The 23,994-nt window shown below is 42.5% G+C and overlaps 1 protein-coding gene across 1 annotated transcript in view; it reads right to left on the bottom strand.

The window, feature by feature from the left end:
* Positions 1–23,994, bottom strand: part of Atp13a5 (ATPase 13A5) — a 98,588-nt gene that overhangs the window by 50,402 nt on the left and 24,192 nt on the right. The window contains exons 10-14 of the mRNA XM_042055824.1: positions 20,164–20,334; positions 17,809–17,966; positions 15,389–15,577; positions 11,228–11,289; positions 8,226–8,376 (exon numbers count right to left, since the gene is read on the bottom strand). Coding sequence (XP_041911758.1) covers positions 8,226–8,376; positions 11,228–11,289; positions 15,389–15,577; positions 17,809–17,966; positions 20,164–20,334 — 731 coding nt within the window. The remainder of the gene's footprint in view (positions 1–8,225; positions 8,377–11,227; positions 11,290–15,388; positions 15,578–17,808; positions 17,967–20,163; positions 20,335–23,994) is intronic.

The following is a 23,994-nucleotide window of genomic DNA, read 5'->3' as shown; positions in this document are numbered from 1 at the left end:
TTGATTGTGGATGTGATGTGACTAGTTATTTGAAGCTCCTGTCTTGACTTCCCCACAACACTTCACTGAAAACCTAGAAATTTAAGCTGAAATCAACTGCCTAGGTTGTTTTGTGTTAAGATATTCTTTTTACTCTTCTGTCATGTGTTACATCCTGACCACAGTTTCCCCTCCCTCCACTCCTTCCAGTTCCTACCCCACCTCCCCTCTCCCCCAAATCCACTCTTCTTTCATTTCCTGAAAGGGGGGCTTCCCAGGAGTAGCCATTGAACAGGGAGGGCATAACAAGTTACAATAAGACGAGGCGCAAACCCTACTATCAAGACAGGTCTAGGCAACCCCATACGAAGGAAAGGATCCCAAGGGCACACCAAAGAGTCAGAAACACCCTCCACTCCCACACTTGGGAGTCTCACAAGATCACCAAGCCACAAAACCATACTATATATGCAAAGGGCCTTGCTCTGACCTTACAGGGTGCATGTTTATCACATCAGTCTCTACGAACCCCTATGAGTCCTGTTGATTCTGTGGGCAGTGTTCTCTTGGTATCCTTGACCTCTGGGGCACCTACAATCCTTCCTCCCATCTTCTCTGGGATTCCCCTGGCTCCACCTAGTGTTTGACTGTGGTTTTCTGCCTCTGCTCTCAGCAGTTGCTGGATGACAATGCCTCTCTAATGACAATGGGGCTAGGCACCAATCTATGAGGACAGACGAATATCCTTAAGAATCATTTCATCGATTTTTATTTTTGCCAGTTGTGCTTGGTCCTATTTTGGGTCTCTGGGCTGTCTCAGATGTTTTTATTACAGCAACAGAAACGACACTAGAACACTACAACCAAGCACTGTCACATCTTCTAATCCGAAAGGCCACTCCCTCCACTAAGTGTCCGACTGCCCTCAAATTCTGTGAACAAGGAAACAGCTGACATGAGCACAAACTTGCGCAGACTGTGGGCCCTGGCGGAAAAGCATCCTGAGCTCTGGGAACAGAAGACTATCTAGCTGCGAGGGAAAAATACAAGCATGTGTCTGCCTCCATCTCAGACCCTGAAAGAGATACAGCGGAAAGTGTGGCCACCAGCAGAGCAAAGCAGAAGGACAGCAGTCAAGAGGACACTTCATGCTGAGTGCCGGAGATACTCATTCTGAGTAGCAGGGAACAACTTTCAAGTCATGTCCACACAGGACTTCAATGGAGCAGAGAAAATACAGGAAGCAAACTGTATACAGTCATTCTGCTTCGACCTGGTTGAGCTCCAGACAGATAACAGCTGCTTTCCCACCAGCAGAGCAAACTTCAGAGATGACCTAGGGGTAGGGGAATCATCCTAGACAGGAAAAATATTGACTACTAGTATTCTGTTTTAATTTTTTGCTTTGCTATTTTTGTTTCGGTTTTGAAGTCACTTGATTAGGATTTACAACTATGCTTTATCTGCACCTATTCTCTCCTGTTCTCAATTACTTCTCAAAGCTTAAGCCTGTTGCTTTACCTCTTATTCCTACTTCACGTCCTCCTAGTTTCACTTATTAATTATTAATATTTCGAGTCTTAGTAAGCTTTGAACACCTACTTTATCCATCAATAGCTCTTTTATTTTCTTTCCTCATTGGGAATGTAAATGATGCACCTAACTGCTTTTCACCCTACTACCCGATTACTGACAAAGCATTGCTTTTGTTTCTGTTCTTTGTGTCTTCCCTCTAGATGGCAGAGATCAGACTCTCAAGAGAAAACTACTCAGTAAGAAGAACCACATGAAACAAAACGAACAAAAGATGGGGGAAAACCATAAAAGATGCATCTACCCAGACAGACGTGCAAATCACACGTGAAACAAAACAAACTCCGAAGTTACTAAACGCCGGAAACAAATTACTAAAATTCCAGACAAATAATTTAGAATCCCACTTTTAAAAATGTTCAGTGACTTCATAGAGGATTAAATGAGCAGATGAATGAAGCAAGAAAATTAATTCAGAGACTGGGTAAGTAAAGTGTGCATTGTCAAGAATAAAGACGAGTTCAGAATCCACTTAAAGCCAGGCACAGGACCACCTGCATGCCAACCCAACCCAATGTTGCTACAGTGAGATGGGAGGCAGAGACAGAAACATCCAATTGAGCTGGTGGGCAAGATAGTCCGGATTACACAGTAGCACATGGGAAGATTACATGGAAGATGGGGACTGATACCTAAGGTTGTTCTCTGCCCTCCATGCATACCTCACACACAGAGAGTGGGAGGGAGGGGGAGTTCTGCATGGAAATGGAGATTTTGAAGAAAGTAAAAATTAAAAATGTTGGAAATGAAAGACTTCAATCAGTCAAGAAGAGGTGGGGGAAAGAAAACCCAACAATGGAAACCACTACCAATAAATAGAGTAGGCCAAAGAATATTAAGGATAGAAGATAAGGTCAAGAAAGTGTTAAATTCAGATAATAATTTAAAGACAAACATGATCACAATTTGCAGAAAATCTGGGACACGATTAACAGACAAAACAAAAAATTCATGGGGTAGGAGGGGCTTGAAATAAAATTTAAAAGTACAGAAGAACTATTGAATGAATTATATAATTCATTTCCCCAAATTTAGGGATATGTATATATGTCTGTATGCATATGTGTATAGGTATATGTATGAGGTGGGGAACCTCCTTCAGCCAATGGCCTTTCAGAGGCTGGGCCAGGTTGGGCATAACCTTGGGTACCTAAAAGCCCACAGGATTACCCGCTTGCTCTCTCACTTTTTGCCCGCCACACCTGGATGTTGGATTTTGTTCCTGTTCCTCGTTGTGATCTGTGAGTTCTCTTTTAATAAAGAACTTCTTATTATACCGTATTAGGAGTTATCATGAGATTCCTTTATTTGCATCATCCCCCCATCTGATGTATTCCCCTTCATGTATGGCATTTAGAACTCTAAAGGAGAATGGTTGGAAAAGAACATCTCAAATAGATTGTTATGAAAATGTCAAAAAGACAGAAGAAAGAAGCAATATTAAAAGTTGCAAGGGGGAAATCCCAACTTACTAGCAAGAGCAGAACTAGCAGAATAGATCAAACTTTTCAGTAGAATTCCCAAAGCCAGGAAAGCAGGGAAGGAAGTATTTCAAGCCCTGAAGTATAAAACATCCAACCAAAATTATTACATACAGTAGAATTACTTTTCAACTTAAAGGAGAAATCAAGACATCCCAAGATACGTACAAACTAAAGCATTCCATAGCCACTTTGTCAGAATTACAGAAGATATTTATAATAATTCTACATACAGAGGAGGAACATAGTTACAACATGATGGCACAAGGAAGAAAAAATTTCATGGGAGAACAAACAAATAAATAAAAACTAGGAGTCAAGCACACCCAGTTCAACAAACCAGCAAGCTCCATTGCCCCGTGAAAACAATAAATAGAAAAAAAATAAACAAACCTACAGGAAATAGTAAGTATATCTCAATAAGAATTCCAAATATTAATGGCCTTAACTATCTAATTAAAAGACACAGACTAGATGATGGAATCAGAACACAAGATTCAACCATTCGCTAGTTGCGAGAAATACCTTTCACTGGCAAACACACAGAAAAGTTGAAAATCAAAGATTGGAAGACTTTAAACCCTGCGTCAAGTAGATGCAGAAAACGGGCAGAATTAGCCAGTCTTACATCTGACAACGTAGATGTCAAACCAAAATTAGTAAGAAGAGATAAAGGATGTTACTACATGCTACTAAAAGAAAACAAACATCAGCTAAGAAGATGAAAAATTTGAAGATAGGTCCAGTGTTGAGGCGCCTAATTTCATAAATCACGCTTAAAAAGACACATAGGGCCATATGCAATAAGACTGCATTGATTCATTCACTGCTCTCATCAATAGTTAAATCTACAGTTCATTGTTCAACTATACCATAAACCAGACAGATGAAATGGACTGATGGGACAGACATCTGCACAACACTCTACCAGCTGTGAATATGTGCCGTTGTCAAAGCCCATGGAACGTTCTCAAAAACAGATCTTATTTTGTGCCACAAAGCAAGTCTTGATAAATAAACTACATTTCTTAAGTTTTATAAGCTCACAGTAGAATAAAACTGAAAATCAATAGGAAATAAAGCTACATGTATGTGTGGGTAATAAATAATACTCTCTTGAATGATCAATATGTCACTGAAAAAGTCAGGGAGGAAATTAAAAAAATTCCCAGAGTCAATAAAAATAAAAACACGATTTATTGTAACTTTTAGGACATAAAAAAGTTAGTTCTAATGGACATGAATTAGTATGATTTCTACACTTAAAAAACAGGGAAACCTCAAGTACATAACTTAATGGTTTGCCTCTATTAAAAAAAATAAGCCAGGTAGTAAATTATAAGGGTAGAGCTGAAGTAAATAAAATGAAGATTAAAGGAGAGTTTAAAAAAATCAGAGGATTGGTTCTTTGAAAAGATAAACAAGTTCAATAAAGCCTTAGTCAAATCTACTGACAGAAATAGAAGATCCAAATTAATCAGAGTGGGGATGAAAGGGGAGTGGTCACAACAGATTCTAATGAAATCTGATCAATAAGAAATGCTTTGAAAACATATATTAATATCAATAGTATGGAAAATCTAGAATAAATAGGTCAATTCCTAGACATATATGACCTACCAATGTTAAATCAAGAGAATATAAACATGTAAGCAACTTATACCAATCCATGACAATCAATAAATTGAACAGCAACAAAAAAGTCTCCCAACTAAGGGAAGTCCGGAGCAGACCAGTTCACTACCAAATTTTGTTAGGCCTTTGAAGAACTGACTCAAATGCATCTCAAACTACTCCATACCACAGAAAGAAAAGAAAGTCAAGTGAATTAACTCTGTGAAGCCCTTGTTAGCATCACAGTATAAAGAACCAATAAAAAGTTTATTCAGCTACAGATCCATTTCCCTGATTTAATTCCAAAGATCATCAATAAAATACTTGTAAACCCAATCAAAAAAGACACTGGAAAGATTGTACATCGTAATGGAGTTGTTTCATTCTAGAGATGTGGACGGTTAGTCAGACAGATCAGTAAATGTAAAAAGCACAGATGGACTAGGGACCGAAGCCACTTATCATTCCAACAGATGTAGAAAAGACCTTTGACAAAGTTCAGCAGGCTTTCATGATAACAGCTCTGAAGAAATCAGGAACAAAAAAAACATACTTGAGCAAAATTGTGGCTGTATGACTGTGGGAGCGGCATAGGGTTTTGTGCTCACAGATAACCACAAGGAAACCTTCTGGAAACAGATGGGGCTAATAGCCTGGTGACCTCTGCACATTCCCCCTGGCTCCCCTAGACCCATATCTTGAATTTATTTAACTCCATCAATCTATATATCACTAGCCTTCCCCGGACCCTTATCACGGTCTTTTTTACCTGGGGCCTGCTTTCTTAGTTGATCTATAGAACCCATTTTTGTGCAAGAGTTTACTTTATAAGTACTTTATAAGACTTTTGATGTGATCATGTCTTAAGCTTTGTTGTGCACTCATAATAGGGTTAATTATCAGCAGGAAGAATTTTTCTAAATTGTGCTGTGCTTAGGTACACCTAAAACAAACGACCCAATGTCAGGCTCTTGAAGTTTATAGCAACACCAGCTACCGAGTCATGCCGAACCAAATTGCCTTCTTGCCTCTCCTGCTTCAACACTCTGCTGGCGCTGGTGTTTGCAGAGACCCCCACATATGGCAAACATACAGCCAGCATGTGAGCAAGAGGGGAAAACTGAATCTCCTAGAAAATGTGTGCTTTCTCAACTCTCCCTCAATCCAGTGCTTGAAGTCATAGCCAGAGTAATCACAAAAAAAGAAAAGAAAAAGAAAGGCATTCAAACAGGAAGAAGCCAAATTATCCCTGCTTCCCAATGGCATGATCCTCTATTGAAGTGCCTGAATACCTCTACCATAAAATTCTTCAATGTGATGAGCGATTTCAGCAAAGCAGCAGGATGCAAAATCAACAAAGAAGTTGCAGTAGCTTTCCTGCATGTCAACAGAAAGAAGGAAATCAGATGGTAACCTCATCCATAACAGCTGCAAAAGATACCTTGGATATGAATGAAATTCTCAAGAACTAATAGAAATATACATAAAAACATAATAATAAGAAAAAATTAAACTTTACTGGAACAGTATTGAAATTTTAACAAATGAGTTTTATAACACAGCAAAGCTTTTCCTGATTCATCCAACCCAGATAGATAGCTCTCCTATGTTCACTGATACACAGAATCAACGTTATATACAGTGCCACATTACCAAAGGCAGCCTGCAAATTTAATGTGATCTCCACAAAAATTTCGAAGACACTCTTCACAGAGCCAGAAAAAAATAGCACAAAGGGGGCCAGAGAGTCAAAGCAAAAGGGAAAAAGAACAAAGCTAGGGGTGTCACAAAAGCTGACATCAAATTATACGCAGACTCACGATGACAAAACCAAGGTGGTCCTCACATGTCTACTAACTGTCTACTACACAGAATCAATGTGGTCCTCACATGGCTACTAACTGTCTACTACACAGAATCAATGTGGTCCTCACCTGTCTACTAACTGTCTACTACACAGAATCAATGTGGTCCTCACATGGCTACTAACTGTCTACTACACAGAATCAATGTGGTCCTCACATGGCTACTAACTGTCTACTACACAGAATCAATGTGGTCCTCACATGGCTACTAACTGTCTACTACACATAATCAATGTGGTCCTCACATGTCTACTAACTGTCTACTACACAGAATCAATGTGGTCCTCACATGTCTACTAACTGTCTACTACACAGAATCAATGTGGTCCTCACATGTCTACTAACGGTCTACTACACAGAATCAATGTGGTCCTCACATGTCTACTAACGGTCTACTACACAGAATCAATGTGGTCCTCACCTGTCTACTAACTGTCTACTACACAGAATCAATGTGGTCCTCACATGTCTATTAACGGTCTACTACACAGAATGCAGACCGAAGAGATAGAGAAGACCTAGAGGTGGACCAGTTACAACCATCTGGTTTTTGAAAAAAAAAATACACAATAGAAAAAAAATCATTTTGACAAATGGTGCTTGGAAATCAGGATCTGCACATGTAAAATAAAACTAGATTCCCATCACCTACCTGGTGAAAATATGATTCAAAATGCATCAAAGACTTTAAGACCTGAAATTTTAGAACTGTTTGGGGATGGGGGGAACAAAACTTCACAACCTCCACAAAAACACAGATTTTTCAGAAAAGAGTTCCAGCAGCTCAGAAAATAGTAGCAAAAATTGACAAATGGGAATACATGAAATTAACAAGCCTCTGTGCAGCAAAGAAAACTAAGAGTGAAGAAAGCCCTTAAATTGGGAGAACAAGCCCAAACCAGCACTGATAGGGATTTAAAGAAAAAGGAACCTCCATATACCGTTGGCAGTATTGAAAATCATTATCAAAGTTCATGGAAAAAGCTAAAAATACAATTAATATATGATCCTGTTACATCACTCCTAAGATCACCCTTGAAGGAATCTAATTCAGCACAACACAGAGACATCTACACACTAATGTTTATGACGGCACAGTCTACAGCAGCCAAGAATCAAACTAAGTGTACACCAGCAAATAAGTGGATAAGGAAACTGGCACGCTTACACAATTTTATTAGTTCATAGAAATGAAATTGTGTCATTTTGAATAAAAATTGATGAAACAGGAGATCACATTAAATGAAATAAACCAAACTCAAAAAGCCAAGGATTGAATGTTTTCTTTCCTATGTGGGACTTAGATAGCACACACATACACACACACACACACACACACACACACACACGCATGCATGCACTCACACATCATAATTATGATGTGTACACACGAAGGAAACGATTTACAAAGAGAAGACAACCCAAGAAAGGTCAGGAGAGAGAAATGAATGTGAAGCTCATTAAAGTACATGATATTGATAAAGATGCCATAGATCCAACCACTTTGTATGATGAACTTATACTGATAAAATTTGGGAAATATATTTATTTGCAATATTATTCATCTATAACAATGACTAATGATAAAGTATGGCCATCTCAATTTGTAACTGAATTAAAAAGGATCTGGTTTTACTAATAAAGTTTTCTTCAAGTTCTCATTTGTTTGATTGATACAACATCATCACCTTACCCAGCCAGTGCCTTCAAACATTTTGAGGTCCAAAGGGTCTCCTTGGATGGTGCCATCGAGAAGGATCAGGGAGTGGCAGCTGGTCATGGCTGCACACAGCGGGCCCCAGGGCACAGCCTGGCCTGAGGCGAAGCTGTGGACTGCCTGGAAACTGGAAGATAATGTTAAATTTTCAATAAAGGATTTGTATGCTCCTCTATCTGACCTTTACCCTAGACCCCTCCAGTGACCTTCCCATATTCTCTACCACTGCTTCTTAAACTTGAGCTATGAAAAATACGGTGACAGTTAAATGTTTCTGAATGCCAACAACCATAAGTTAATATAAAATCAAATTTGTAATGAATCGGAGATGTTTTGTGCAGGGTTTAGCCATGTTGCCTCCAGTGACTTCACTGCAGCCGTGGTTCTGAACATATAACATGCCCAGGTGGCTGCCAGCACATGAGGTGGAATCAAGGACCAATGCCCAGAACGAACACCTTGGCTCGGAATATAGACTACTGTTAACGTTATAAATTGCAGGGCTTGCCCTCTCCACACACAGCTTTTGGCTACAGTACATGATGGGTTCTTTATGGAAAGCGAAGACCTTGTAATATTTTCCTGCTGCCATTTCTGAGCATGCATAAAAGTAGCATACTTTTGGTGATATTCAATTAGAACATTTGTTTTAAAGTTTGCTAAGTGAGTTGCTAGGAACTTGTGTTTCATTATAAAAAGCATTTAGAGAACTTTGGTTTGGAGTCAGGACTGAAATTCCATCATTTTATAGTATGAGTTTATCTAAAGCAGCAATCTCATGATTGTCGATTATAAGAGCAAAACACTGATCAACGCAGGAGAGGACCCGGGATCGGGTCCCAGGATGCACACAGCAGCTCACAGCCCTCAGTGACAACAGTCTAAGATTATCTAATGCCCTCTTTGGACCTCCGTGGGAACCAGGTTCACACATGATGGATATGCCTATGCTGAGGCACCCACACAGACACACAAAATAAACAAAATGCCCATCAATACTGAGTATGTGCCTACTGTACCAAATATTCAACCAAGATTTAATTCTTTATCTAAAAACAAGAACATTCACATTCTTACTATGCAAATTTGCTTTTGTCTTTAATAAATGGTAAAATTGTATGTATATAAAACATAGTTTTAAAATAAATTTATGATTTATTGTCAGTAAGTGTTTGGTTTGTATATTCATTTTGGTACCTATATACCCAGGGCTACATACAGATGTCTTGGATGAAAGGGATCGTATTTGGACACATTCCAAGCCACCTGCCAATCAAGGCTACCTGACCTAGCTCTAGCTCTTCTTGCAGCTGCTGATGCTGCTAATATCCTCCTGCCCCGAGTCTAGAGCTCGGCTAAGCATCTTGTGTTGTCTCTCCTTATTCAGAGATTTCTCTGCTCATGCTCCTCTGCTCACTGGAAATTTTCAATTTTCAACCGGAGTGTTCGACCTGCAGAGTAATGTTTACACATTACTTCTTTGAGTTCGATGTGGATTTTCTCTTTGACATAGACTGCCACTGGTCAGTCACAAACCAAATTTCAGGGGACTTAGATATATATGCACACTATATAATTTTGTGATGTTGCCTAGAAACCCATGGAGCTCTCTAATACCCGACATGCCCCAAGCAAGAAGCCTTTGGATTCATGAGGTAATTGGTGCAGGGAAGAACCTGCTTAGTGCTTCCAAGCAACTGAAAACAAGCAGAGGCTTTAAACTAATTCTCATCCCTCGGTTCCATGGAGTCTACCACCATTTTCCGAAACTGTAGTCCACACAACTTTCCACTGCAGCTTCCTCTCCTCACTGACAGTATAGCCTGGCATCATGTGGTTTCCTCTCCTCCTAGTTTCAAGCTGAATAGTGATTGCATTTAGCTGATTCTACCCCTCGAAAGCTTCAGCATGCAAGCGCCATGGGAAGAAGATGGGAGTGGGAAGATCATCCTCCTCCTTCATTGCTCTGGACCACAGGCACCCTGTGTCTGTGGACAAAGGCCTAATTGATACATCTGAACAGGCAGGAACAGACACACATGAATAAAGCTAGAAACCGAGTCATCCCTCGTGCTCAGTCTGGGCTCTCTCTGCAACATTGCATGGTACCTATGTCAATTCTGGCCCCAGGGCTAGTTTGCTGGACCAGCCTGGCTCTTTCTCTGACTCTGCAGCTGCCTCAGTCACTGTCTGGAGGTGAAGTAGGGTTATCAAAGCTGAGAGGCAGAAGCCATCACCATTGAGAAGGTGCAAAGGCATGCCTCAGTCCTGCAAGAAGGAGCAAGGACCCTTCTCCTTCCCCTCTCCTGTTCTGCTCCAGGGTATGTATTTATATGGTTATCTTCTTTGCTTTACCACGACAGTCTTTAGCACACATCTGTAAAATTTCAACCTAGCTATTCTTTAAAATCTTCTTCATATGCCATCATGTCAAGAGTCGTGATTGGGGCACTGAAATTAAAAATTTCTACCTTCAGCCATCATGTGTTATAAGAAATCAGAACTATGTATTATATCAAGGGATTTTATTATTTTGTTCCCATTCTGATTTTCTGTCTCCAAAGTAATAATTTTCATGGCCTGCGTTACACATCTAAAGTGAATCCATTCATGTGTTTTCATTTCATTAGACTGTGAGTTCCACAGGAAGGCGATGGAGCCTTTGTTCTGGGTCCCCGAACACATTCATCTGCCCAGCCACCCAGGAAGCCTTGCCATCTTTAAGCATGGTTTTGAGTTCACTCCTTGATCCTCTGTCTTACTAATTCAGTTCCTTAATCATCTACCTCATTCTATTCCATTTTTCATGCTGAATTTGCAGATCTACTTTCTTTGTCTAACTCAGAATTTGGGACATATTTAATTAAATTGGGTTAGACTAATTGGGAGCCAGTGTGAATCTCATTCCTCAAGCCTGCAAGGGTGGGTTTGAGCATCAGCATAACCTCCCCACCACATCTCCCATCTTAGAGTCCTACCTGTTGCCAGCCGTGGGAACAGTCCCCCAGAGGTCCAGCCCATCTTCTGTCAGTGTTCCTGTCTGAATAAAAAGTTATAATTGACTTTTAGGAGGACACTAAAAGCTTTGATATCATGATTAAAACAAAATCCAAGTGTGCAAAAAACTATGCCACATCCAGTCATCCAAAACCTTGTTTATAAACATTCGCTTTTAAATCTAGCGAAGGATGCCCAGGAAGTTCCAGTTTCTGTGTGACTCTGTGCATGAGCTTTGTTTGGCTCTGCTTATTGTCCTGTCTGATGCTGTTGGTACAGTGAGACTTTGAGAGGAACCCCAACAGCAGCCACCTCATAGCTGACTCTGCAGGAGGCACCTACTGTCTTTTCAAAAACATAGTTTGTGGTTTTGTGTGGGAGGGGTTATTTATTTTGCTTTTTTTTTCTCTTCCCAAGACCAGTTAACCCACCCTTTGCTATTTGGTTCACCATTATTACTTAAACTACGGCTGATGCAGTCACTGTTCAAATAGTAATGAAATGTTGGTAAGAAGCTTTCGGTCCATAGACGGGAATGAAGTGCTAATAATAAAAATTAATTAATGCCTGGAAGTGATTTTTATTTTCAGATCAAGAGGAAAGTGGTCATGAGATATTTCATATTATGGGAAAGTATTTGACATTTTATGTAACCTAAAAATCAAAATAGAACTGAGTCTATTATATCATTTTTTTAATGTGCCAACTATTCATTAGCTGTTTGCCCTATAGTCCGGCAGCCTTAGGCTAACCACCCTAAGCCTGCTCCGAGGAAGCAGAGCTGCTGCTGCTGCTGCTCCAGAACAGGCCAGAAAAGACCTGACCTTCCTAAGTACAGACACCAGCAGCTCCCCCATGCACTATTTAAACACATTGCCGTGGGTTTCCTGGTTTTCTATTAGACGGCATCGTCTGTCATCATAGCGCATCATATCCATGTGATGGTTTACAGGCATGGGCTTCCAAATCCTCATAAAACTGAGCAAGCCCAGGAGAGACAGACAACTGCACCCTACCAGGAGACAGTGGTCCACAGCCAGGAAAAGATGGAACTAGAATCAAGACAACCTTCCTCCATCAGCAGGTATGTTGGTGAATTCTGCCAGGAATGTGGGAAGATAAAGCCCGTTCTTAGTCTCCACATTACAAGAATTAAAGAATTCTTCTTTCTTGAATACATTCAGCCCTCCCAAAGACGGGCAGCAGGCTGGAAGAACTCATCCCTTAAGGGCAACGTTTGTAAGGAAGAGATTTGCTGCGTTTTCCTCCGCATTTTCTAAGGTGCCAACCTGCATGTTCACCATGCAAATCCCCTTGGATTGTTCCATTTAAAAAATATATCAGCTTAATTTTAACTAAGATATTCTCCTTGGGAGGTTATGCTTTGAAGCACCAATGTTTTGAGCATGAACATAGAACAACTTGGCAACAGAGTGAGAGAATTGAGACCGTGTTACTTCTCTATGTGAAAATGACCTCGTAATACAAAAATAACCTCAAGTTAAAAGAAGATGAAATTATAGTTCTAATCTAAAAGGAATAGAATGGTCCAGGAGAAACTCTTACCATAAAGTACAAACCCAAGCTCAGACTGAATTGAATAGAGAATCTGTCTTAGAGAGCATATAACAAGGAGAGAGAGACAGAGAGAGAGAGAGAGAGAGAGAGAGAGAGAGAGAGAGAGAGAGAGAGAGAGAGAGAGAGAGAGAGAGAGAGAGAGAGAATACACTCAGAAGCCCAGTGATACAACACAGTTTGAAAGTTAATTGTAGTTAATTGTGGGGTAGTCAACTGAAACATCATGTTGATAGAGTTTTATAATTTAAAAGGATTTAAAGATAATTATAGCTCAAGCTTTTGCATTAAATAGCAATGTAGACACTTAGTTTTAAACTCAGGGTTAGAGTTCTCATTCTGCCATGCCCCATCAGGTGTTCCAGCACTACAAAAAGCTTCCACACCTTGTGGGATTCAGTCGAGGGGGTGGAGAAGCAGCCCCTCCGGCCATCTAGCAGATGATGGCATCAGGATGCAGAGAAAGGGGCCACACAGGAAGTAAAATAACAGTCGCTGTGGGAAATTAGTCTTTGGGGCAGATGGCTATGTCAGGGACGTGGTTGGTACAACCCTCCGTAGTCTAGGTACTCATGGGCTGTTGGGTGTTTGAGAAGAGAATCTATCAGAAAGCTGACAATGAGTCAGAATCTGACCATCAAGCCAAAGCCAAACTAACTGCTCAGCTAACTCTCTGGTTCCTACCTGATGCAGACTGACTACTGGTTTTGCTAAATGGAAAAGGAAGAGAAGGAGAAATTACAATAATCTGAGAGACATGCTGCTTCTACCTGAGCGGAGCAGTGTCAGGTGTCCTTGTGTGGCTCCCCTCACTCTCCAGGTATAGGACCACGAAGGCTTTCTATTGGCCCCAGGTAGTCCACTCCCCTGCATCCCTCCTCTATCCCTTCTGTTACGATGTGAATGTTGACTCTCCCCTACAGGCTCACGGGGTTGAATATTTGGGGGCACTGTGTTGGAACACTGTAGAACCTCTGGGCATAGATCTTGAAAGTTATAGCCCGCCTCCACTTGCAGTCTAGCTCTCTGCTACCTCTGGTGCCCCAGTTGTGTGTGAACACTGCCATGCTCTCCTTGCCATGACAGACTGTCCTTGGAGCAAAGTGAATCTCTCCTCCCTTATGTTGCTGGGTTTTTTTTTTTTTTTACGTGTTTGGTTATAATGACAAAAAAGTAACTAAGAGCTGTCTTATAAAGCTCCTATCGAAAGAACAAAAACTAAAAAATTCTACAAAATTTCATGTTTTCCCCTGATTTTTCAAGACAGAACCCTCTACAGCTTTGGAGCCTGTCCTGGAACTAGCTCTTGTAGACCAGGCTGGCCTCGAACTCACAGAGATCTGCCTGCCTCTGCCTCCCAAGTGCTGGGGTTAAAGGCGTGCACCACCACTGCTCAACTTGTCTTATTTTTTTCAAGGCCTCACATTCATCCTCAGGACACGGCCCCCTGGTTAGCTTGCCACATCGGCCTTCCAGCACCATTTTGCTGGATGGTCCAACTTCTTGCCCTGTCCTGTGATCTTCTGTCCCTGAAATTGTGGGTGCCTTTTACAGCCATGTGTTCCAAACTGACCATCTTGAAATCTGTGCCATTCCATATCCTGCAGCTCCAAAAAAGCCTCTCCCCCACCCCCTGGTGACAGATCAGTTCCTGCTGACGTTTGTTTAAACCTCCATCAAGCACACACCTTGGAGTATGCCGGTTGTCTCTCTCCCATATTCCCTGCACCCTTCATTAGATGCTAAACCTCCCCCAAATGAAGAATGACCACCCATGACACTCTATAGGCACTGTGAGCAAGATTGGCTCTTGAGGATGGGGACTGGCGGAAAAATAGCCAAAATGTTGGTTAATATTCCAATACAAATGACCTTAAATGAGGAAAGACCAGCCAAGGCGCAGTGCACCACGGCCTGTCCAGGTGGGCACAAAGTCTGCATGTCAGAAGGCTGACGCTGGTGCCATTCCTGGTTCCCATGGGAGAACTGTAGTGTCTTGGACCACACCCAAGAGCAGCTGTCATCCTCACCCAGCATGTATTCTTCCTCTGCCACTTCTCCAGACCACTGAGGACAGACATGATGCTTCCCTAACCTAGAGTCCTGACCCCTGGAAGAAGGCGAGAGAGGGTGGTGGGAGAGGTGTCTACACTGGCTCTGCTTTTTCTTTCCAGGAAGCCGTGAGTGGAGGTGCAAGGGATTGCTCACATAAGTTCCAGACAGGGCACTTTTAAAACACAAATGTTTCCCACGTTTTTGCCTGAAAAGGAAATTATCGGACCTTGAGACTATTTCAAATCAAAACACAGGCACAGAAAATACTAAATTCTACCGTGGAAAGGAAGTCATGATGGGATGGCCACAATGCCACGCTCCCCCACCCCCCGGGCACCAAATTTGTTTTCTAGACTGTGACCTCACACAACCTCGCTCTGTGACTGCCTCTGGCCTCAGTGTCTCAGCCATGAAGTGGGAGCCCTGGGACAGATATTCTCCTAGGTCCTTCCCGGCTCCGCCATGTATCAAAACCGTCAAGCCCAGCCCAACCTGGAAAGCTCGGAACTCACTTTGTCAAAGCACACGAGGTTGATCTGGCCGCACATGTTGATTCTTTGAGGGGAGATACAAAAGATCTTCTTCTTCTTCAGTCTCTTCTGAGCATACACATTGCCGATGGTCAGGGCGGCCGGGAGCACGGGTGGGACAGTGGCTGTGAGGAGGATCAGGGCCATAGTTGCGGTTTCTCTCGGAGGAACCTGGAAAGGAGAAAAGGGTGTGCACAGGGTAGAGCAGGGCAGGATGGCGCCGCCTTTCTTCCAACTGCCTCCTGTAACACCTAGGGCCATGGACCTGAGCTCAGAGCATTCCCGGTGAATTGGGGGGTTTTCTTGGTGGGGCTGGGTGTCTCTTGGCTGTTCCTAAGGCATGCACATATTGTCCCTACTATACACCAAAGGAGACCTTTTGACCCCGTTTGAAGTCTCCGTGAGCTTTCCTGACTCAGTTTTTCTCCACCTAAACACCCATCTGTATCTCTTCTATTCATCCTCTGAACTTCTGGGGGCTCACATGGCCCCCACTCTGCTCACACAGACAGTTTTCGGTTGTAACATTTCACTCCAAAGCTTGACATTCCTTTTCAATTCTCTCTCCCTCACCAGCCTGCAAATATCCTACATACAGGAGCTGTAGCTCATTCACGTTTGAATCCTTGTTTGTCTGAAAGTTCAAAGGCCAGCTCAGTGTCTGGGGCAGAAGAAGTACTCGGTACACAGACGGAAGGAATGGTGACCTGATAAACCCTGGGACCAAGGCTGCTGAGATCACCGTGTCACAGTGTGTGCTTAGCTCTGGGGAAGCCAAGGCTGAGGTTAGTTTCTCTCACTACGGCCGCCACGTGTCTGCAGCAGATGCATTATTTAGTTGTTTCCTGCAACCACTGCTTTCTCCACTCTCTCCAACTACTCACACAGAGGACTTGTGATCCTGCAGACTCCAGCCTGTCTCCTTCTGAACTTATGCAGATGGGGGCAGCCATGGGACCAACGTTACTAACCCATGAGGTCTGGCATCCAACTTTCAGCTTTGGTGTGGATTGCATGTTGATCTCTGTCCAGGAAACCTTCATTTCTAGGTTATGCCGAGGCTTGTTTTGCTTTTCTGATTGGTGCCTCTTCTCTCCAGGTGAAACGGAACACTACATCACATTCTGGACTTAATGGCCTTGGTACTCTGCCTACTTCTCCCCAGATTCCACACCAGTGACAAACGCACTGGACTCCTTAGAGCTCCTTCTCTGGAGCCTTATGCCAGTTTGAAATGACTATTTAGAGGGTTTTGGCATGTGTGTCAACTGGAAAATCTTTGGATAATGTCATTGTCCACCAATATCCTGGCTGCTTGCACACTCACTGACACCAGCACTTGCTGGTACTGCCAGTTTGGACAATGCCCAGCTTCACACCCAAGCTTAACTCATAATTCTCTCTTCTCCTCGACCCGCCCATAGGATCCCAGCACATCTTGGAGGCCACATGAATGAACAGTAAAGCAGGTCTCAGGACCAGGAAAACTCTCAGAGGTTAAAATGACAACCTCTTCCCCCCTGCTACCATTCAAAAGAAGCACCCACATGAACTTGGTACCCTATTGAGCATCTACATGAACTTAGTACCCTGTAGAGCATCCACATGAACTTGGTACCCTGTGGCTTAAAGGGAAGTAGGGATCCCACTAGGCATCATCAGCTCTGGAAAGGAAAAGCAAATGTATAAGTCTGCCTCAGATACCAAAGAGAAATCACGAGTAAGCCATTTCTGTCATGTCTGGGGGTTATTTGGGACACCACTTTCCAAAATGCATGGAAAATGTTAAAGCTGGAGGTGCCATTCAAGATCTCCATCATTCTGACCTCTTTCTACCCTGCTAGGCATCTCCCTTAATTGCTTGCCAGTTCTAGGAGGCACTTAGGGATTTCTGTGGTTTTGTTCATTTTAACTACTGTGCTCTTCCTGCCCCCTGACCTGATTAGCACATTTTTCTTACCTGTTTGAATGGGTGTTGAAAACATGTATTTCCTATAGAGCTCTTTGGGTTGCATATTGCCTATGTCACCCCTGGAGTAACCCCTCATTCGAAACCAAACGGTGAGGCAGCCAATGAATTGTGCAACAGCGTGTGTGCGTGTGTGCGCGTGCGTGCGTGTGTGTGTGTGTGTGTGTGTGTGTGTGTGTGTGTGTGTGTGTGTGTGAATTAAACCCAGGCAGGGCCTTGTACATGATGGTCATTGGGCTAGCTGTATTTCCGGCCACGTCTTTTCATTCTGGAGAGATAAGCAAAGAACATTTCTACAACCTAAGAACGTTCTTTTGGACAGCGGCACTGACTCCCAGAATTATGGGAGGTAGACTCAATCTTATTTAATCATCTGGAGTTAGGTCCAGCTCTCAGAAAACTATAATTGACAAGATCTAGTCACAGTACTTACTTCATGGTACATATAGACACCCAGGGCATAGAAAAATCCCACAACACCAATACAGGCCAGGAACACCATGAACTTGAAGGCTTCATTATACAGTTTGAAGTTCAGAGGTCGCGGATAGAGGATGGATCTCACCAAGTCCCCTTTTGCTGTATTATAACCTAGGAAGATAAACACAGAGGGATCAAGTCTCTGCTTCTTTCCAAACATAAATGGTTGTACCACTGGAGTCTGACAGTGGCTGTGCCACTGGGGTCTGAGAGGGGCTGTGCCGCTAGGGTCTGAGGGAGCTGTGACACTGGGGTGTCAGAGGGGCTGTGCCATTAGGGTCTGAGAGTGGCTGTGCCACTAAGGCTTCAGAGGGGCTGTGCCACTGGGGTCTGACAAGGAAACAGCATTGCTCTGACCTAACAGTGCATTTGCCTTCCTTGTCAACAATCACAGAGAGCAGTCCGTTGCAGTCACTCAACCCTGTGTAATTCCTTTTGTTCTGGGAGTCAGTGCTTCAGTGACCCCCACAGTACAGCCATCCACCCATCTGCAGGGCTAAGGAAAACCAGACTTGCGAGTTGAAAACTGTGACCCAGAGAAAATAAGATGCCCAGAGAAAAGCAGGTGTGTGCTGAAAACAGGCACAAGTGAGGAAAGAACTGAGAAGAAAAAGAAGCAGAAGGCAGAAGGCAAGTCATTTCTTTACGATGTAACTGCACAGGCTTCTCATCATGACCCCCCAAGGCACTGGCTTCCCTGGACCAAAGCTTAAAGTTCTAGGCATGGTACTGAAAGCCTTTCCCACATCATCCGCTTCTACCTCGATAGACTAACTTCACTATTCAACGGTCCCAGAAGACCCCCGCTCTTTTTACTCCGAGCCCGTCTTTCTAGTTCTCAGACAATTGTCCAAACACTCCCTCACCTTATCAGGCTTGGCTTCCTGATCAGATGCTGCCTCATTGGAAAAGTGTTTCCTGAATTCTGTGTCCATGCTTGAACCAGCAGTAATTTATTTCCTGCAATACATGACCATATGGCTTCTCTCACCACTCCACAGGTTAGTTAACTGGGAGTTACTGCAAGTACATCCATCTGTCTCTTATATCATAGCATAACCTTCCTTAAAGGAACAAGCGCTAGTTTGTTACCTCATATAACATTCAGTATATGCTTACTTCTGTCTGACTTATTGGCTAAATCAATTGACCTGTCTATATTTTAAATATGGGTCATTTACTGTATAGGTACATATGTACGCACACACACTCACACAGAGTGTGCCTTATCTCTGTTTCTTGCCACTTAAGCACTTAGAAGCACCCATAGAAAGGTATGGTCTCTTAATTCAGCATCTTGCTAAAGTGAAAATAGCATTGCTTTATAGGAATCTAACCTTTAGTTTCTGTTTAGACACCTGGCTGGGGGATCTCAAAACTTGTTTTAACCTAGAAGCCATATTTTAAATTAAAGCAGTATTCAGCAAGCATACCTAAATAACAGACCAAACTAAAGCACAGTATCAAAGAGCAAGATGTGTTTTGTGTGTGTGTGTGTGTGTTCATGGATGTGTGTAGCAGCACAAACAACCACTCAGCCAGGGCCAGGGCAAGGGAGGCACTGGTTGTGCATTGTCATATAAAAAATGAAAATAGATATAACTATGGAAACATTCTGAGCATGATAGGAATACACAAGCCCAGCTCAGGAAATGTGACTGTGATGACAGTCTTAAGTAACAGTCTAGAGAGAGAGTAGAGCAAAGGCTGAAAAGAAAGAGTCGTCTTTCTGGTAAAATGCTGTGAATGTGGAATGGCAAAGCCTGCATAAACCATAATCATGACAGAGAAAGCAAGGGCACCGTGACTGAGCAGCTGGTAGCAGAGTCCTTAGGATTTGATGCCCACTTGGTCTGAGAGAAAGAGAAAGGTTAAAGATGATACTAGCAGCTGGGCAGGATGGTGATGCTGTTTGCAGAGAGGCAATGCAAGACAGAGTTCATGTCTAGACCCCTGACTCAAAAGTATCTAGCAAGAAATGTTTGGACATGAAAAATCCTTCTGAGTTGTAGCTGACATTGCTCTACAGGGAAACCTTGAGAGGAAGAATTGAGAGTAAAAGAGAAGCCTGCAGACACAAGCCTTTAAGGACATTTGCAACAACTATGCATGTCACTCAACACAAATAAGGGTTTAATCATGAATATTTGAGGTGGTGACCACTTAGAATCATAAGGGTCTGGCTAGAAAAGCACGTGGCTATTATTACCAGAACACGGCAAACTCCAAAATCCTAAGCGAAATTTCCCACCTTCAGTTTTCCCTATCTTGAGCACAGCTTAAGTTTACAAAAGTTGAATCCACTCACCTGTCTGCAGAACAACGGCCCTAACAGGTCCCTGCCCAGATGGCTTGACCTGGATCACTTCCGTTCCACAGAAAAGTACATGTTTCCGGTAGTCCTCTAAGCTGTGGGTTTTCCAGGGCATAGTTTTCTCCGTCTGAGGCAATGGCGTCTTCGTAACAGGTATGCTTTCTCCTAAAGAAGATTGCATTTTGTTGATTCTGTGTAAGCTCAGGTTAGTTATTCAGAACAGAGGTGGGCCAGTTCCAAGAAACTGTATAGCCATAACCAAACCCATATTAGAACTCATCCCATGAGTCAAACAACTGGTCAATGATGCCCATGGTTCATGCAATCGAAGGCTTACTTCTAGTAAAAATATTTTCTTAATCTCTGCTTAGCACTCCTCTACATGGAATATGTGCTTTGTTGGCATGATTTAATGAGCAGTTAAATTATCACGTAGCCATGTCCCCAGCATCCATCACCCGACATTGTTCCGGAACTGGAAACATGTGCGCTTGTTTCTATTCGCCTTCCATCTGATCATTTACACACACACACACACACACACACACACACACAATTTCCCCCTTTATTCCACAAATACCTTAAAGTGCTTTCTGTGCCAGAAATCAAAGTTCTTATTCTGTGAAGAACTGGGAATATAATGATAAACACGACACAGAAACCTGGTCCTCATAAAACTCCTGGCCCCGAGCTGGAAAATGACGATCTTTCCACACATTTTCCAGGGGACTCCTAACAAAGCCACCTCTTCCCCCTTGCCATTGAAAAATAGACCCCAGACTCCCTTCTTCCATTCCCAGAGCCCCAGAGTCCCAGTGGACCCCTGGGCTTATTTCCAAACAAGCTGCAGCTGAGCAGGGCCCTTTCTGACTTTCTAGTCAACCTCCGGGCACTTCCTAGCCTTGGCTGTCACAGTCTCTGTCCCCTTCTCAAGCAAGATGACATTCTGTTGGACAGAATGTTTTAAGTTTAAAGAATGCAAGATAAAACTTCATTTCACAGTAAAAAAAAATGTGTGGATAACTTCCTAGGTCCCAGATTTAAAATGCACTAGAGCAGATTTAAAATTTCATCAGTCTCTTGTTAAATGTTCGATTAGCAAAATAATATGTCATCTTTCTAATTTAAAATTGGTGTTATATTGATTATATTTACAGTTCTCTCTATGAGGACAAGAACTTTGGCATAAGGAACTTTCTATATTCCTCGTTTTCCTCTAAAGCATATAAAAGGTTTTAAAATGTGTTTTCTGCTTAGTCAAATAAAAGAAATACTTAGGTTTTTCTATTACCGTTCTTTCAAAGCTAGCTTTCCTAGCACAGAGAATGTTTACATAGTAAGGAATGAGAAACTCTAACATTTTATTGCAGACTTGCATATTCTTCAACAAATCCCTGAGGTGAGCACTGTCCTTGCTCCATTTTCTTTAAAGGGTGACGATGCCCCCTCCACTCTGTAGATTGACCAGTCGCATACAAAATGGCTCTGTAGAAGAGACAAGCCTCCACATAATTGTACCACATTGTTTTTGAAAGTCAGCCCCTGTAATATGTAGATACTTACAGATTGCTTTGTGACAAGAAAGATTAATCCAGATCATTGTTTTGCCTAATATGATATTAGCAGCTAGTTTTCTTTTATATGTCCTAGAGAAATTAAAATCAGACAGGTGCTGATCAAATAAAGTCACTTGGAGATAATGTTAGGGAAATGATACTTCAGGCAGATAAATTTACACAGAATTAATATTGCTCATATATTATTAAGACTCTTAAGCCTGGGCTTTTCTGGTGGAGTCCCAAAAAGAGATGAATTCACCTAGAAAAGATTAGGGTGCAAGGAATTACTTTGATTTTGTACTCTCAATTATAGAGTTGGTGCAAGGGACCTGGAGACCTCAGCATCTGTCAAAGAGAGGTTCTCTCGTGTCCCCACAGAGCTGGATGCCACTTCATGCTGACAATGCTTGAGATGCCATGCTCCTGTTCATTGCATCACTGGGACCATTTGATGGGAAATGGTGTGTCAGTGGAGCCAGTTCTCTTTTATCTCACTGATCCCAACACAGTGCCTGGCACATCGTGGGCATTCCAGAGCTTGTGTCAAGTAAACATATATGTAAGCAAGACAAAGGGGGGTGAAAAGAAAAGAATAAACAATGAAAGAAAGGGTCTTGGAATAGGTATGATCTACCCGTGGCTAACAAGCTTGTGTGGCAAAATATCAATTCAGAAAGACCGCAGAGGAAAACTCCTGTGTGTCCATCTCAGGTGACTGCATCCGTCCTAAACTTAAGCTCCAAATCAATCAGTTCTTTCATGAATAGAGGAAGAAGGAAGAAGGCTGCCCTCTCTCACATGAGCTTCCCCAGGAGAATCTAACACTGGCTAGAAGCATGAGCTCTGGGGAGGCAATGTGCTGGCTTGGGTATTGCTCTTCACAAAACAGTTGTTAGGAATGTGTGTCATTTCTGACTTTCATGATTTCCATTTGCTCCAAAAGTCTTCCCGGCCCGGCTCATGGCTGTAGCCCCAGTAGATTTTCTGCTCATAGCTGGCGAAATCGGGGAATGAACAGCCCAGCAAATGCACCCAGGTCTCAGAGGCGCTGCTTTTCTTCTGTGTGCATACTGGCAAATGATTGCTCCTCTCCTGGCCTCATATCCACCCATCTAAAAGACTGTAGAGTAAATGAAACAGTGCGCAAAATGTTGGTAGAAAACAGCACACACAAGCCAGGCAGTGGGGGCACACACCTTTAATCCCAGCCCTCGGGAGGCAGAGACAGGCGGATCTCTGAGTCTGGGGCCAGCCTGGTCTACAGAGCGAGTTCCAGGACAGGCGCCAAAGCTACACAGAGAATCCCTGTCTCAAAAAAATGAAAACGAAAACAAACAAACAAAAGAAATAGCCCATACTAAAACTAAGAAAATGGTAAATATTAATGGCTTCTCCCTCGTCATATGCCCCTTTGTGTTTTGTCTGTTCCCCCTTGGGGGAAAACAAGGACATGAAGGAGGCCATTTCCTCAGAGAAGGAGGCAAGGGAGACAGGGAAGTAGGATAGTAGCTTCTGTGTCCTGAAAACCAAGTCTAAGCTCAATCACAGACTCCAGGGACATCAAGAGAGTAAGAGAGCCCTTCTCCTCCCCCATGCATTTCCTCTCCTGCATTTTCACTTAAATTAGCAGTCCTGAAAGAGTAGGAAGGGGATCCAAAGGAGACTTATGCACATGTGTCCCTAAGAAAAGGGACCTGCACCTTAGGAGGTTATGAGAACCCCCAATAAGACCATAGAAGCTGGGTGTCAGGCCTCATTCAGCCTTCCAGATGTGGGGAGACTACAACCACATAAAGAGCCTGGGTCTAGATTTCCTCCTGTCCTGCTGGTTTGTAGGACTTGAGTAGCTAGAATGAAGTCAAGAGTAACTGAGGCAAGATCACTGACTTGTATCAAAATAAACACCAAGCCAACAGCATGATGAAGTGAGATATAAATGCTATTTATAAACTATGTTATTATAGGATACTAGGAGTATCCGCATATTATTTCTACATAAATAAAACTTCTATATCTGCAAAGAGTTACTTTGCAAATGGAAAGTAGATGCCTCTGAGCTGTGTTTGTGGACACGCGCTCTAACACTGACCATATTTCAGCCAGGAGTCTGATTCTAACATGGTGGCTCTGTTGGGATGCTTTTCACTGTATGTGTGCCAGTGGGTCCATTATGCTAGTGCATGCTGGGATTTACACGTTTTCTGAGAAATTAACAAGATACATACAGTTAGTTTCATATGCATTTCTATTTCACTGAGTCTGACTC

Source organism: Arvicola amphibius, chromosome 10, assembly GCF_903992535.2.
Source record: "Arvicola amphibius chromosome 10, mArvAmp1.2, whole genome shotgun sequence".
Lineage (NCBI taxonomy): Eukaryota > Metazoa > Chordata > Mammalia > Rodentia > Cricetidae > Arvicola > Arvicola amphibius.
Note: the sequence above shows the minus strand (reverse complement) of the source record. Positions and strands in the feature narration are given on the sequence as shown.